This window comes from Bubalus kerabau, chromosome X, assembly GCF_029407905.1.
Source record: "Bubalus kerabau isolate K-KA32 ecotype Philippines breed swamp buffalo chromosome X, PCC_UOA_SB_1v2, whole genome shotgun sequence".
NCBI classification, from domain to species: Eukaryota; Metazoa; Chordata; class Mammalia; order Artiodactyla; family Bovidae; genus Bubalus; species Bubalus kerabau.
Window position 1 is genome coordinate 164,004,454 of NC_073647.1, and position 16,097 is coordinate 164,020,550.

At 46.3% G+C, this 16,097-nt stretch overlaps 1 protein-coding gene across 1 annotated transcript; it reads right to left on the reverse strand.

Annotated features, from left to right (window-relative positions):
* Window positions 1-898: 898 nt before the first annotated feature.
* ARSH (arylsulfatase family member H) lies at window positions 899-15,437 on the reverse strand. The gene is made up of 9 exons (XM_055565460.1): window positions 15,340-15,437; window positions 14,495-14,616; window positions 12,870-12,995; window positions 10,829-11,252; window positions 10,053-10,189; window positions 6,789-6,923; window positions 5,318-5,480; window positions 3,410-3,531; window positions 899-1,266 (listed from the first exon to the last, which is right to left on the reverse strand). The coding sequence occupies exons 1-9, from the start codon at window positions 15,435-15,437 to the stop codon at window positions 899-901; spliced, it is 1,695 nt and encodes a 564-aa protein (XP_055421435.1).
* Window positions 15,438-16,097: the final 660 nt, after the last annotated feature.

Sequence of the window (16,097 nt, forward strand, 5' to 3'; positions counted from 1 at the left end):
GGAGGAGAAGTAGGCCACTGAAGATGAGATGGTTAGACAGCCTCACGGGCTCTTTGGACATGAGTTAAAGCAAGTTCTGGGAGATGGTGAGGGACAGGGAAGCCGGGTGTGTGTTAGTCCATGGGTATCGCCAAGAGTCAGACATGACTGAGTGACTGAACAGCAACAATGCCCTAAAAGCCAAGGACTTCCCTATTCTCCCAGTAGGATGAAGAAAAGCTAAGGAAAACAGACAAGACTTTGCTACCTGATGCCACGATATTTGCAGTGTGTTTTGAAAAGAAATATAACTTAAATACTCTTTTTCCCATAACATTTATACAATCTTGTGCAACTACTTAAATATGACGAAAACCACTTTCCTCGTGTGGAAACGGAGCTGAGACTACTTGCCTCCTCTAAGTTTCGCCAAGTGTTTTAAAAACACATATCCACAGTATCATAGCGTTCCTGTAGCTGTGTGTCCTCTCTGCCTGTTTTGAGAATTTTCATAGTCTCCATGATGTAGAACAAGAAGCTTGCCAAACTCGTCTAAGCTCGGATGCAACAACAGTGTCTCTGGGTTTAGGGTCTGCGTGTAGACATTTCAAACAACACTGAGAAAGTGAAGAGAGTGATGTCAAAAGGGCTGCTTCTAATCATTTTTTGTGGAAGGTATCCTCGAGATTCTTGTGACTCTGCAGAAGGCCCTCTCGATCTGTCTTCGTCCTTGAACAAGGACACAATCATACATAAAAAAGGTAAAATGATGACTTGAGGAAAGATCTGAAATCTGAGGATTTTAAAGAGGAAATGACAGAGGGGCATCCTGTTTGATCCCCAGCGGAATGCATGACGCAGCTGAGAGCTCTGTGGTTAACAGCGTGTTGCTGGTTGGTAAGAAGCAGCCCCTCTCTGCTCACCACGCTGCGGATAGGATGTCATCCACCCTGTTGCAGCCACAGAAGGGGAAGGTCCCGCAGCAGGGCTGCAGCCACGGTTTCCAAAGGGCGTTGAACACGGAGAGCTGCTGAGGGACCGGCGTGAGGGTCCCACGGTGCTGTCTTACGCCCGCTTCGACCTTCTTGACCACGGAGTCAAACAGGGCTTCGTTGTCGGGGTTGAGAGGTCTCGACTCGGAAGGGTCTCTCGAGATGTCGAAGAGCAGAGGAGGGTCGTGGTAGGTGACGTCACCCGAACATGGACAGACTCCACTCCCGTAGCAGGCGCCCGCTCCCTCCGGGGAGAACTTGGGCGTCACGAAATGCACCTTCCACACGGTTGCACCTGGAAGACAGAGCCCCACTGGGATGCTGTCTTTGTTATTATTTTAGGATTTTTTTTTTCCATTAAAAATCAATAGCTAGTGGCAAGCTGCTATATAGCACAGGGAGCTCAGCTCGGGGCTCTGTCATGACATAGGGAAGGAGGAAGGCTTAAGAGGGAGGAGAGATATGTAAACATATGGTTGATTCACTTGTACAGCAGAAACTAACGTAAAATTGCAAAGCAATCACACTCCAACAAAATTATATATATTTATAGCCAATGCTTTTGCTAGCAACTGAAAATCTTTCACAGAGCATTACACAGCAGGGTTGTTATTTCTTCGACTGTAAAAACGATCCACAATTTCACAGGCAACTTGAAGACTTTTTATCCCACCCTGAGAGCCTTGAGAGACAATAGTTACAACGTGAATGGCCGCTTTCATCGCAGAAATGATCATTCAAACTAACTCAGTTCGACTTGGCATGGGCAAATGCAAACTTTTCTAAGGCTAAATACCACTTGCAGATCTTAAACTGGCAAAAGTCATTTGGTAAGATCAATCCTTCCTTGTTCTTTCTTCTTTCCTTCTCCCTTTCTTTCACTCTTCCTTCCTTCCTTTTTTCTTCCCTCTCTTCTTCCCTCCTCTTTCTCCATCTTCCCTTCCTCTTTTTCTTCTTTTCTATCATCTATTTATCCAACTCTCTATTCTATCATACATCTATAGATCTATATAATATATATATTATTTTTATATATGTATTATATTATATATAATATATATTTATATATTTAATATAATATTATATTAAATATATAAATATATTTGTCTGTCATCTATCCCCTCTCCTTCCTTCCCTCTTTCCTCACTCTCTCCCTTCTCTTCTTTCTCTCTCTCTCTCTCTCTCTCTCTGTCTTTCATGTCATTGCTTACCAATTCCATTTCCAGAGGCCTGTTTCAAACAGAAAACATAACCACACCCCAGTCTCTGATCAACCAGACTTCTACGGAAGTCCTCTGCTAGGCTCTTGTGGGACAGCTGTGTTTTTTGAATTAAATTAGACTAAATCCCCTGGCTGAATCCTTTACCCCTTTTGCTCTTCTCTCTACTTCCTGGGTGAAGCGTAAGTGTGATGGCTGGAGGAACAGCAGCCGTTTTGCAGCCATGGGGTCAGAAACATGAGCATGGAAGCTGACATGACAAAAGTGCTTTAATGGGAACAGAAACCACCACCACAGGTCCCTGATAATGGCCTTGAACACTGTGTCAGCCCTCTGCTCCCAATTTCTAGAATCCTTATTAAGAAAAAAATGAATCAAATTCTATTTGTTTAACCCTCACTAGTAAAATTTGGGAGGCTTTATTTCTCAGGGGCAGAGGGTGTTTTTTCTGTTGTTCCTTACCACCGAATTCCCTGGAGAAGGAAATGGCGATCCACTCCAGCACTCTTGCCTGGAAAATCCCATGGACGGAGGAGCCTGATGGGCTACAGTCCATGGGGTTGCAAAGAGTCGGACACGACTGAGCGACTTCACTTTCAGTTTCACCACTGAACTAACTCTAACTGATAAGTAGTCTAAAAGGAAGAGATTTTTCCTTGTTTTTATTTTACATGGAAGACTCATCCATACTGACTCAAAGAACAGATCACAGCACGAAGGATGGATCATACGTGCGAACATTGATATCTTTTCAGCAAATCGCCAAATCCAGTAAAAAATCTGGAATGTCTCCAAAAGAGCTTTTTTACAGATGTGAGGAAATAGATGCCATTTTTCCATTTATATCTGTTTGCTTGAAGAAAGTGGGAGTTCGTGACTGATGTCTGGGTTCGACCAAAGACGTTAGCTTTTGTTGCTAACCATCTCAGCATCCTATGTTACGGGAATTCATTTGCTCTCTGTCTCTGCCTGGCCTCCTTCCTCCCTTTGTCATAATTATGCACAAGAGCTTAGGGACACACAGGCACAGACATACCTCTAAAATCCTACTGTGATTTCTACCATAACGAACAGCTGTGTTTAAGTCACTTTCTGCAGGATGTAGAACAATCGTGACAAGGGGTATTCACTGCACAGACTGCGCCCTCCCCCAGGAGACGAAAGAGACAAGGAGGTGTCCTTGCCGTGTCCCCACGTGTCGGTCACCCTCATACTCACAGTCCTTCTGATACCACCTGGCCGTGTGCAGGGAAACCCCGCAGTAGTGGAAGAGGAACTCGTGTTCCGAGCGGGAGACCCTGCCTTCCAAGAGCGGCATGAGGTTTCGGCCGTCAATCACTCTGGGGAGAGAAGCGGAGACGCAGAGAGCGGTGAGGGAGGCGTGGTCGAGTCTCGCCGTTTTACGACACGAGAGGAGGAGGAGGAAGAGAGAAGCGAGCTGGAAGAACAAGAAAAAGAAGCAGAAGGCAGAGGAGGAGGCGTGGGAAGGGGAGGCAGGAGGGGGCAGGAGCGGACAAGAACAAGGAAAATCCCTTTGAAAACTCAACACGCATTTTCACTTATTTCTCAGTTAATAAAGATGAAGAAGAAGTGTAACGCATTACACAGTTTCTAAGACAGTGGGAGAGGTGAGCAGCTGGAACTATGACTCTGGTCCCTTGTCAGACACCATGAACGAGTCCCATGGATTAGACAATTGAGCGCTTTACACTCACAGTTAGAGCTATGGTTTTTCCAGGAGTCATGTATGGACGTGAGAGTTGGACCATAAACAAGGCTGAGTGCCCAAGAATTGATGCTTTTGAATGATGATGCTGGAGAAGACTCTTGAGAGTCCCTTGGACTGCAAGGAGATCCAACCAGTCCATCCTAAAGGAGATCAGTCCTGAATATTCATTGGAAGGACTGATGCAGAAACTGAAGCTCCAAGACTTTGGCCACCTGATGCAAAGAGCCAACTCATTGGAAAAGACCCTGATGCTGGGAAAGATTGAAGGCGGGAGGAGAAGGGGATGACAGAGGATGAGAAGGTTGGATGGCATCACTGAGTCAGTAGACATGAGTTTGAGCAAACTCCAGGAGATGGTGAAGGACAGGGAAGCCTGGCGAGCTACAGTCCATGGGGTCACAAAGAGTCAGACACGACTGAGCGACTGAACAACAACACTCATTTGATTCAACAGAAACCCTGCCTCAAATAAACAGACATGTTATTCAGTTGCTCAGTCGTGTCTCACTCTTTGCAACCCCGTGGACTGCATCCTTCCAGACCCTTCTGTTCTCCAATATCTCCTAGAGTTTGCTCAGATTCACATCCATTGAGTCGATATTTCTACTTCATTTGTTCATTTCAAATCCCATACAGAAATGCAGCAAACTTCATCACATATAGATTGACACATACCTACTTTTATTTGGGAATTCATGTAGCAAATATTTACTTAATTGTCTATATATTGCAGGCTTCCCTGGTGGCTCAGATGGTAAAGAATCTGCCTCCACTGCAGGAGACCTGGGTTCAATCCCTGGGTCGGGAAGATCCCCCAGAGGAGGGCATGACAACCCACTCCAGGATTCTTGCCTGGAGCATCCCATGGACAGAGGAGCCTGGCGGGGCTACAGTCCACGGGGTCCCAAAGAGTCGGACACGACTGAAGTGACTAAGTATCTAGATGCTGCGAGGGATATAAAAATGAAGGAGGCTCAGCTCCCACCCCGAGGGCCACCAGCCAGAGATGAGCCTAAATAAGTATATAATATGATAGGGGAAGTAAGAACATGTTCTAAGAGGAAAATGGACAAGCAATGCTACCATGAACTATGAGGAGAAAGAAGTCATCTGGCCATCATAGCAGAATACTGAGGGTTCAGTAACACGCTTCACACACATATACAATTTTCTAATACATCTGCATAGGTGCCAAATAAGTGCTTCCCTGGTGACTCAGCTGGTAAACAATCTGCCGGCAAGGCGGGAGACCCAGGTTCAGTCCCTGGGTCAGGAACATCCCCCTAGAGAAGGAAATTGCAACCCACTCCAGGATTCTTTCTGGAGAACCCACATGGACAGAGGAGCCTGGCGGGCAAATATATCTCCCTCCACGAGGGCCAAGCATGCCTTTGTACCTGCCCAGTGGCGGAATGCCTCCTCCAATATAAGACAGTGTCGGGAAAATGTCCATGAGGCTTGTAGGTTCGTCGATGACCTTCCCCGCCTCCAGGACTGCTGGCCACCGGAAAATTCCAGGCACCCGGATGCCTCCTTCCCATCCAGCCATGCCTCTGCCTCCTGAAACCAAAGATGAAAAACCAAAGGGGCATTCAACGCCACAGATTCATTCTCTGTGTATCTGAAAATCGCCACTGGCCATGCCAGTGACAAGTTGGAATCAAGATCGTAGGCAGAAAATATCAATAACCTCAGATACGCAGATGACACCACCCTTATGGCAGAAAGCGAAGAGGAACTAAAGAGCATCTTGATGAAAGTGAAAGAGGAGAGTGAAAATGCCTGGCTTAAAACTTGACATTCAGAAAACTCTTGGGCTCCGTTCCCAAACCCAGTTCAGTTCTGAATCTCAGCATCTATTCAACATCCAGTCTCCAGGCTCTGAAATCTCTTCGCTTCTAAAAGATTTAATCTAAGGAGCATTCCTCTCTCTTGCAACCCCATGGACGGTAACCCGCCAGGTTCCTCTGTCCATGGAATTCTCCAAGCAAGAATACTGGAGTGGGTTGCCATACCCTTCTTGCAAAGAGTTGGATATGACGAAGTCACTGAACAACAACAAACCAGTAAAATATATTCGCAGAGAGATACAAAGGACACGGAGGCCAAGTTCTTGCTTTCAAGACTTGAAAACTCCAGCTGCGGACTTCTAGCAGCTAGGCAACAAACCCAGTAATGATCATTAAAAAAGAAGCGCTGTCCTGATAGGTATATTATGAAGTCAGTACTGCTGACGTCATAGAGGGCTAAAAGCAAGACTGTCTTTGAGACAGTCACTGAGGTCCTGGGCCCTTACTCTCAGGAAGCTTTCATGACTCAATAAATTTTTTGTCGTAGACTCTTGGGAGTCTCCCCAAACATGCAGTCTTTTCCCATCTAGCTTCCTAAGCTAGTATAATGCACACAAAACTCCGCCAACAATCTTTGCGAAGGAGTTAACACAAAGCAAAGCCAGGTGTGGGCTTCCCAGGTGGCTCAGTGGGTCATTAATCCACCTGCCAATGCAGGAGACTGGGGTTTGATCCCTAGGCTGGGAAGATCCCCTGGAGAAGGGAATGGCAACCCACTGCAGTGTTCTTGCCTGGACAATCGCATGGACAGAGGAGCCTTGGCGGGCTACCGTCCATGGGGTCAACAAAGAGAGGAAGGCTCCATAGATTAAATCTCTTAGAAGCGATGCGATTTCGGAGCGTGGGGGACTGGACATTGCAGAGATGCTGAGACCCAAGGGTCAGAGATGATGGAAGCGACTGAACTCGCAGGCACAAAGCCAGGCGGGTCCCGCCCCGGCGCCGCGCGGCGACCACGCCCACCCGTGCGAGGGCCACGCCCACCTGCACGGGGACCACGCCCACCCACGCGCAGCACCTTTGTAGCGCCCGTTCCAGCCGCCCAGCTGCCCGCTGCGGTCCTGCGCCTCCAGGCGGCCCCCGTTGTCCGAGGTGAAGTAGACCAGCGTGTGGTTGGCCAGTCGCTCCCGGTCCAGGGCCTCCAGGACCTTTCCTGGTGGAGGGGGGAGACGGAAGCTCTCACGTTTCACTGTGCACCGACGGTCTTCCGGTGCGTGTCTAGTATTGCGCGTGTAATGCTAGGTGGTTCCTTGTAACCGTGCAACACGGTTACCTGTAGCGCTATAACTGTTATCCTACTTTCTGTTGTATAATATGCACTAAATCACCATTGTAGACACTCGTATATATAGGATAATACACTATGTGTAATATGGTAGATCTGCAATAGATACTATTTGTAATATACCATATATAAGTAATATACCATTATACTTTATATGCCATATATACCATATATGTGTAATATACCATATATGTGTAATATACCATACATACCATATATACATAATATACCATTATACATGATATACCATATATGTGTAATATACCATTACACATAATATACCATATATACCATATCTATACGTAGTATACCATACATACCACATATACATAATATACCATTATGCATGTGGTATGTATAATGTGTGTGTAATATATATATAATATGCCATTACACATAATATACCATATCTATACATAATATACCATACATATCATATATACATAGTATACCATTATATATGATATACCATATATACCATATATAAATGTAATATACCATTATACATAATATACCATACCTATACATAATATACCATACATACCATTATATGTAATATACCATATATATGTAATATACCATACACACCATATATACATACTATACCATTATACATGTGGTATGTAGAATGTGTGTGTAATATATGTGTAATATACCATTATATGTAATATAGCATATATACCATATATACATAATATACCATTATACATGATATACCATATATGTGTAATATACCATTATACGAAATATACCGTATATACCATATATATGTGTAATATACATACCATATATATATACTATACCATTATACATGTGGTATGTATAATGTGTGTGTAATATATATGTAATATACCATTACATAATATACATAATATACCATATATATACATAATATACCACACATACCATATATACATAATATACCATTATACATGATATACCATATATGTATAATATACCATTATATGTAATATACTGTATATACCATATATATATGTAATATACCATACACACCATATATACATACTATACCATTATACATGTGGTATGTATAATGTGTGTGTAATATATATATAATATACCATTACACATAATATACCATGCTGCTACTGCTGCTAAGTCGCTTCAGTCGTGTCTGACTCTGTGCGACCCCATAGACGGCAGCCCATCATATACCATATATATACATAATATACCATACATACCATATATATGTAATATACCACTATACATGATATACCATATATACCATATATATGCATAATATACCATATATGTGTAATATACCACATATACGATATATATATATTTGTAATATACCATATATATGATACAGCATAAGATGATATTTTTATATATGTATAATTATTTATTATATATTTATGAAACCATATGACACATGTCGGAGAAGGCAATGGCACCCCACTCCAGTACTCTTGCCTGGAAAATCCCATGGACGGAGGAGCCTGGTGGGCTGCAGTCCACGGGGTCGCGAAGAGTCAGACACAACTGAGCGACATCCCTTTCACTTTTCACTTTCCACTTTCATGCCTTGGAGAAGGAAATGGCAGCCCACTCCAGTGTTCTTGCCTGGAGAATCCCAAGGACGGGGGAGCCTGGTGGGCTGCCGTCTATGGGGTCGCACAGAGTCGGAGACAACTGAAGCGACTTAGTAGCAGTAGCAGCATGACAGATGTAATGGATTTATGCTAAGCATATATTTAATACAAATATATATAAGAAGATGATATGTAATATATTATTATATAATAAGTACGGTGGTGGTGGTTTAGTTGCTAAGTCGTGTCTGACTCTCTGAGACCCCATGGAGTGCAGTCCACCAGGCTCCTCTGCCCATGGGATTTTCCAGGCAAGAATACTGGAGTGGATTGCCATTTCCTTCTCCAGGAGATCTTCCCAACTCATTCTCCTGCACTGCAGGCAGATTCTTTACCAACTGAGCTCTGAGGGAAGTATAAAAGGTCTACGTGTTATAGCATGTTAAATCACCAATGATAACTAATACGTAATGAAGGCTGTAATATATAAAAATTTAATGTTTATTTGTAAATATATATTCTATATACATATGTAATAATAGAGCATATATAGCTTTATTATATAATAAATATAAGACAGTTTATACTTCATAATGCACTAAATTAATTATTATAATGACTTGTAATATGGAATTCTCCAGGCAAGAATACTGGAATGGGTAGCTATTTCCTTCTCCATGGGATCTTCCCGACCCAGGGATCAAGCCTGGGTCTCCTGAATTGCAGGTGGATTCTTTACCACCCGAACCACCAAGAAAGCCTCCAATAAACCATATAGATGGTTAATAATATATTATGTATGTGTAAATATATTTATATAATTATTCCATATATTTTAGATAATATTCTGAGTATTATATACTATGTTATATCTTATATATAGGGTTTCCCAGGTGGCTCAGTGGTAAAGAATCCATCTTCCAATGCAGGAGTCTCAGGTTTGATCCCCGGGTCAAGAAGATCCCCTGGAGCAGGGAATGGCAACCCACTCCAGTATTCTTGCCTGGAGAATCCCATGGACAGAGGAGCCTGGCGGGCTACAGTCCGTGGGGTCGCAGAGAGTCGGACATGACAGAGTCCAAGCAGGAGATATGAGACTATATAATATCTAATACATAAACATTACGTATTTATTCTCAGCATCAAGGTCTCTTCCAATGAGTCAGCTCTACAGCACAATGTTATTCGTCCCCCGAATGAGTTTTTCAGGAAAGTGGTTCTCTTTAAACCGGAGAACCTGTATTTCATAAATCGTGGATCTTTCCTCGGAAAATTTCACTGCACCCAGAGCCAGCTTGTCATATAATTCAGCACAACAAATACACGTCCACTTCCAAAAACATGCAGGGGGTTGTACCTTATTTGATGTCATTCATGGAGACTCATTTTCCTCTAGTCTGTAAATAAGATGCTTCAAAACCAGAGAGTGATCACCTACCCACCATCCAATCCATCTCTTCTACGTTGTCTCCATACAAGCCGAATTTACTGTGGCCGACGAATTTCTCCTTGGTGACCAGAGGCGTGTGGACATGCAGAAAGGAAATGAAAAGCAGAAATGGTCCACGCTTATACCTAAGGGGGTATACGAATAAGAAACAGTATTGATTAAAACAGAGTAATTACGTTTTTTTCTTTTAAGGGAGCTAAACATATTTCTTTCCCTTTTCAGTGTTCAAATTTTGCAGGACATTTAACTGTTGGGTTTCCCTGGTGGCCCAGTGGTATAAAAAAGCATGAGTCACTTGGTCGTGCCTGACTCTTTGCGACCCCATGGACTGTAGCCCACCAGGCTCGTCTGTCCATGGGATTCTCCAGGCAAGCATACTGGAGTGGGTCGCCATGCCCTCCTCCAGGGGATCTTCCCAACCCAGGGATGGAACTTGGGTCTCCTACCTTGACAGGCAGGTTCTTCACCACTTAAGCACCTCCTGGGAATCCCACCCACAGCAACACCGAAAACCCCGCGCAGCCCAAAATAAATCAAAACATTTTTTTTTAATGCATCTTTTTTTTTTAAAGAAAGTTAACACTCTTATTTATTTTAAGGAGAGAGTTCAGTGTATCACAAATATCACACACACACAACGGACCTATCACCAAGCGGTACCCAACTTCTCTGGAAAAAAAAAAAAAAAAATCGCGAGTCTCTGACCGGGGTGAGGGGTTGGTGGGAGGCAGGGGTGGGCATCGAGCCAGAAAGAGACGGCCTACCTGTCGATGAAGGCCAGCGCCTCCTTGAGCATGAGCGAGGCGAGCCTCTCCAGTCTGACCGGCTGCTGAACGATCTCGTGGTTCCGCATGAGCACGCAGTTCCAGCGGCGGGTAAAGCCGTAGCTGGAGAACCAGCACACGAAGAAGAGGAGGGCCAGCAGGGCGAAGGCCAGGATCACCGGCCAGGGGACCAGGAACCAGCGGGCGCAGGTGGGGACGAGCAGGAGCAGGGGGATGAGGCCCAGCACCACCGTGGACACCCAGAGCCGGACCCTCACCCAGCGGTGCAGCTCTGGAGTGCGGAACGCCTGGCAGTCGCTCAGGAGCTCGAAGGGCATCCCGTAGAAGTAGTCGAAGCCGTGGTTGAGCGGGTGGTGGCAGTGGTCGTCACGGGACGCACAGCTCAGACCCTGGTGCCACTTTCCTGGGTGGGTGGGGGGGCGGAGACACAGAGACGTTGCCATGGCAACAACGGCATCTGTCCCTTTCTAGGAGGGGCGTCGCCCTCAGCAGAAAGTTCCGGCGGACACGTGGACGCCCAGGGCGGATTCATCTCAACGGATGGCAAAAACCACTGCAATATTGTAATTAGCCTCCAACTAAAATAAATTAATTAAATTTTTTTTTAAAAGGGAAGTTACGGTGGAGACCTAGGCAGATTCATGTCAATGTATGGCAAAAACCACCGCAATATTGTAATTAATAAAATAAATATTAATTTATTAAAATAAATACATTAATTTAATTTAAAAAAAGGAAGCTACAGCGGACGTAGCATCTTGTGCTCCTTGGGACCGTGGACAGCGGTGTCCGACTCGTTGCGAGCCCTGTGGACTGTAGCCCCGCCAGGCTCCTCTGTCCATGGGGATTCTCCAGGCAAGAATCTTGGAGCGGGTTGCCTTTGCCTCCTCCAGGGGATCTTCCCAAACCGAGGGATGGAACCTGAGTCTCCTGCATTGGCAGGCGGATTCTTTACCCCGGAGCCAGCGGGGAAGCTTTTACTAACAGGGAGAAGATTCATCATGTAGATTTATTAATCGGCCAACATCTTATTCATTACTTGGTTACAGCAGAGGCGAATTTGACCCCAGATTTGGAGGTGCCCTAGAGTGTTCCCTGAAACATGCTTTTGAAAACTCCATTCACACGATGCTACCAAGAATTTTACAGGCATGAATTACCTCTGTCATTTATGAAGGATGCAAAGTCATTCCTTTTTTTTTTTTTTTTTTGAGAACATCTCTGATGACTTAATAGTCCTGCAATTCACGTTGAGAATCCTAAAAGCAGTGGGTATACCAAGCAAGCAGGCTTCGCTGGGGGCTCAGACGGTAAAGAATCCGCCTGCAAGGCAGGACATCCAGGTTTGATCCCTGGGTCCGGAAGATCCCCTGGAGAAGGAAATGGCAACCCACTCCAGTATTCTTGCCCACAGAATCCCATGGACAGAGGAGCCTGGTGGGCTATAGTCCACGGGGTCACAAAGAGTCGGACATGACTGAGCAACTACCACACACACATACCAAGCAAGCAGCCTGTCTCCTAATTCTTTGCTCACAGAGTCTCATCTTAGAGGAATCACTCATCAGACCAGAATTCTTCGGGATAAAGTTCCTTGGGGTCATCCTGTCGCACTCATCACACACACACCCCCATGAGGTTATAGAATGTCAGGCGACCTAAGTCCACAGAGCAAGTATTGCCTGAATTGGATCACCACTCCAGCTTTCGGGTCTCAAGTTCAAGGGGACACCCTTAAACATTGCTACCCATGCTACCACAAGACTAGCACCCTTTCTGCAAACTATTCCATTTCAGGAGCAACGAACACTCAGCATACTTACTGTGCCTTCTTGAGATCCTTGGCACAGTTGGTTTTCAATATCAAAGGCCCTAAAAATTGTGTCTTAAATTCCTTCCCCCCAACCGTGTATCATCTCAAAGAGGTGCCAACTCCCGTGTACTCAGCCAGCCTCCCTGGGAAGGATGACCACAAGGAAAGGGAACCCGAACGAGCTTGGTTTCAAGGTCAAGGCCATACCTATGAGTCCCGTGCGGTAACCTCGATGCTGCAGGAGCTTGGCAAAGGTCGTCTCGTTGGGGGGCAGCCCGCCCGACCCTCCGAGCCAGACTACGTCACGATTCAGGTTGGAGGAGGACGCCATTCCTATGTTCACAGAAGCAGACAGTGGGTGAGGACCTCAGTCTCATTGTGGCGACCACATGGACTGCAGCCGGCCAGGCTCCTCTGTCTGTGCAGGCAAGAATCCTGGGAGTGGGTGGCCATGCCCTCCTCCAGGGGATCTTCCCCACCCAGGGATGGAACTCACATCTCCTGTGTCTCCTGCACTGCCAGGTGGATTCTTTACCCACTTAGCCATCAGGGAAGCCCCCCAATTCCAAACTAATGATGGAAAAAAAGAATTTAGTTGGGATCATGACCCTCAACTTGCTTAAGTCTACATGTTGAAACTGTGATTGGGGGTGGTGGGGAGAGAAGGAATGTGAGGCAGGGAAGAGTAGGAACTCATCAAAAGGAATCCATCATTTCCTTTCCATTTTCTCTGCCAGACTTTCTTCTCAACTGGTTCTTCTGATGTTCCAATCTCATCCCCAGAGACTGGACACATCTGCTTTCATGAAAACCCACTTTTCTTTAAAAAAAAAAAAAAAAATCTGCTAGCTTTAAGACACAAGGAGCCTCCTGGGGGCTCTTACTATGAGTTTCTGGAAAAGGGCACGTTCAAGGTCATCTGGAAGTTGCCCACCAGGGGATCAAACCATGTCACTTATATGCACACTGGTGTGGATGTGAGAGTTGGACTGTGAAGAAGGCTGAGTGCCGAAGAATTGATGCTTTTGAACTGTGGTGTTGGAGAAGACTCTTGAGAGTCCCTTGGACTGCAAGGACATCCAACCAGTCCATTCTGAAGGAGATCAGCCCGGGGATTTCTTTGGAGGGAATGATGCTGAAACTGAAACTCCAGTACTTTGGCCACCTCATGCGAAGAGTTGACTCATTGGAAAAGACTCTGATGCTGGGAAGGATTGGGGGCAGGAGGAGAAGGGGACGACAGAGGATGAGATGGCTGGATGGCATCACTGACTCGATGGACGTGAGTCTGAGTGAACTCCGGGAGTTGGTGATGGACAGGGAGGCCTGGCATGCTGCAATTCATGGGGTTGCAAAGAGTCGGACATGACTGAGCGACTGAACTGAACTGAAGCAGGCTTAGTGGCCCCTGGCCAAGACACACACCTCTTTCAGATGTCCAGCTATAGGAACACAACTCCCGTGTGAATTTGGATTTTTAACGTTTCCGAGTGACCTTTGGAGAGTTTGCATGAAGAGTTGCAGGAGACCTCCCTGACAGTCCAGTGGCTAAGACTCCATGTTTCCCCTTGCAGTGTGGGGATGGGGGCAGTGGGGGGAGGGACAGTGTGGGGGGTTCACGGGTTTGACCCCTGGTCAGGGAACTGGAACCCCCAGGAGAGAACTAACAGTTCATAGGTCGCAATGAAAAGCCCCGCCTGCCGCAGGGAAGATGCAGGATCCTGCTTGCTGCCCCTAACACCTGGAGCAATCCAACGCTAAACAAAAAAAGACCCCACCCCCCCGTATTTTTTTTTAAAGAGACGTGCCGCTGTCCCTTTCCCGTGCCCCACCTGATCTGACGGGGTAGCGGCCGGTCAGGAAGGCGGCCCTGCTCGGGGTACACATGGAGGCGGCCGCCAAGTGCTGGGTGAGCCTCACGCCCTCGCTGGCCAGCCGGTCGATGTTCGGCGTGCTGCGAACAGAGGGAGAAGTCGGCAGGCGAGTTTCTGAATCCCTCCGCCCCACAAAGCGAGCAAGATTCAGAGGCATCCTGTCTGGGAAATCACCCTGACTCTGTTTCCAGTCCACCTGAAAGACGTCCTTTTTTACACATCAATGCACCGATCTACTCCATCCCTGGTTAGACACAGATGGGAACCAGAGAACCAAGCAACGCATCTCCAGGCGAGATGATGCCAGTCCAACACAGCGCATTGTCAGATATCATCGGGTGAAAAGCAAAAGTGTGTTAGCGGCTCAGTCGTGTCCGACTCTCGGAGACCAAGTGGACTGCAGCCCACCAGACTCCTCTGTCCGTGGGATGCTCCAGGCAAGAAGACTGGAGTGGGTTGCCATTTCCTCGTCCAGGGGATCTTCCCCACCCAGGGATCGAACCCGTATCTCCTGCATTAGCAGGTGGGTTCTTTACTGCTGAGCCACCCGGGAAGCCCCCACACTAAGCTGCGAATGAAGCCAAACGCTCTCCTGATGCTTTGCAGCTTTCATAAGACAAAGCCTTCTGCTGTTCTGACGGAAACCTGCTCCCTGAAGGTCATTCTCCTCCAACACAAGAGACGTGGCTGGCGGGGCACGACCATCCACAGGGACTTTTCTTTCTTTTTTCCTTTTCTGTTCCTTTTATTTATCGATTTACCTGATGGTTTCTTTTTTTTTTTTTTCCTGATGGTTTCTTTACCTCACTGAGTTATTCCCGTAGCAGCATAAATCTCCCACCCCAAGGTCATCCGCCATGAAGAGGACGACGTTGGGCCTCGAGTTCCTGGTGACGAACATTCCCTGAAGGCTCCCAAAGAAGCACCACAGGGATGCTGACAGCCAGCAGCGCCTGGAAGGGCGGGGTGGGGCGGGGGGTGGAGGAGAAAAAAGAAAAAAAAAAGCTCAAACAGAAGCAACTGATGGGGAGGGAGGTGGGAGGGGGATTCAGGATGGGGAACACATGTACACTCATGGCTGATTCATGTCAATGTATGGCAAAACCCACTGCAATATTGTAAAGTAATTAACCTCCAATTTAAAAAAATTAATTAAAAAAGAACCACCCAGAAACCATCAGTTCAATTTTGCTTTGCAGGTAACTTAAAACTTCCCTGGTGGCTCAGACGGTAAAGCATCTGCCTGCAATGCGGGAGACCAGGGTTCGATTCCTGGGTCGGGAAGATCCCCTGGAGAAGGAAATGGCAATCAACTCCAGCACTCTTGCCTGCAAAATCCCATGGATGGAGGAGCCTGATAGGCTACAGTCCATGGGGTCGCAAAGAGTCGGACATGACTGAATGACTTCACTTCACTTTCACTTAAAACAGGAACTGAGGCTTCCCCCGTGGCCCAGCGGTAGAGAATCCACCCACAATGTAGCAGACGCTGGAGATGTGGGTTCGATCCCTGGGTCAGGAAGATCCCCCTGCAGGAGGAAATGTCAACCCACTCCAGTGT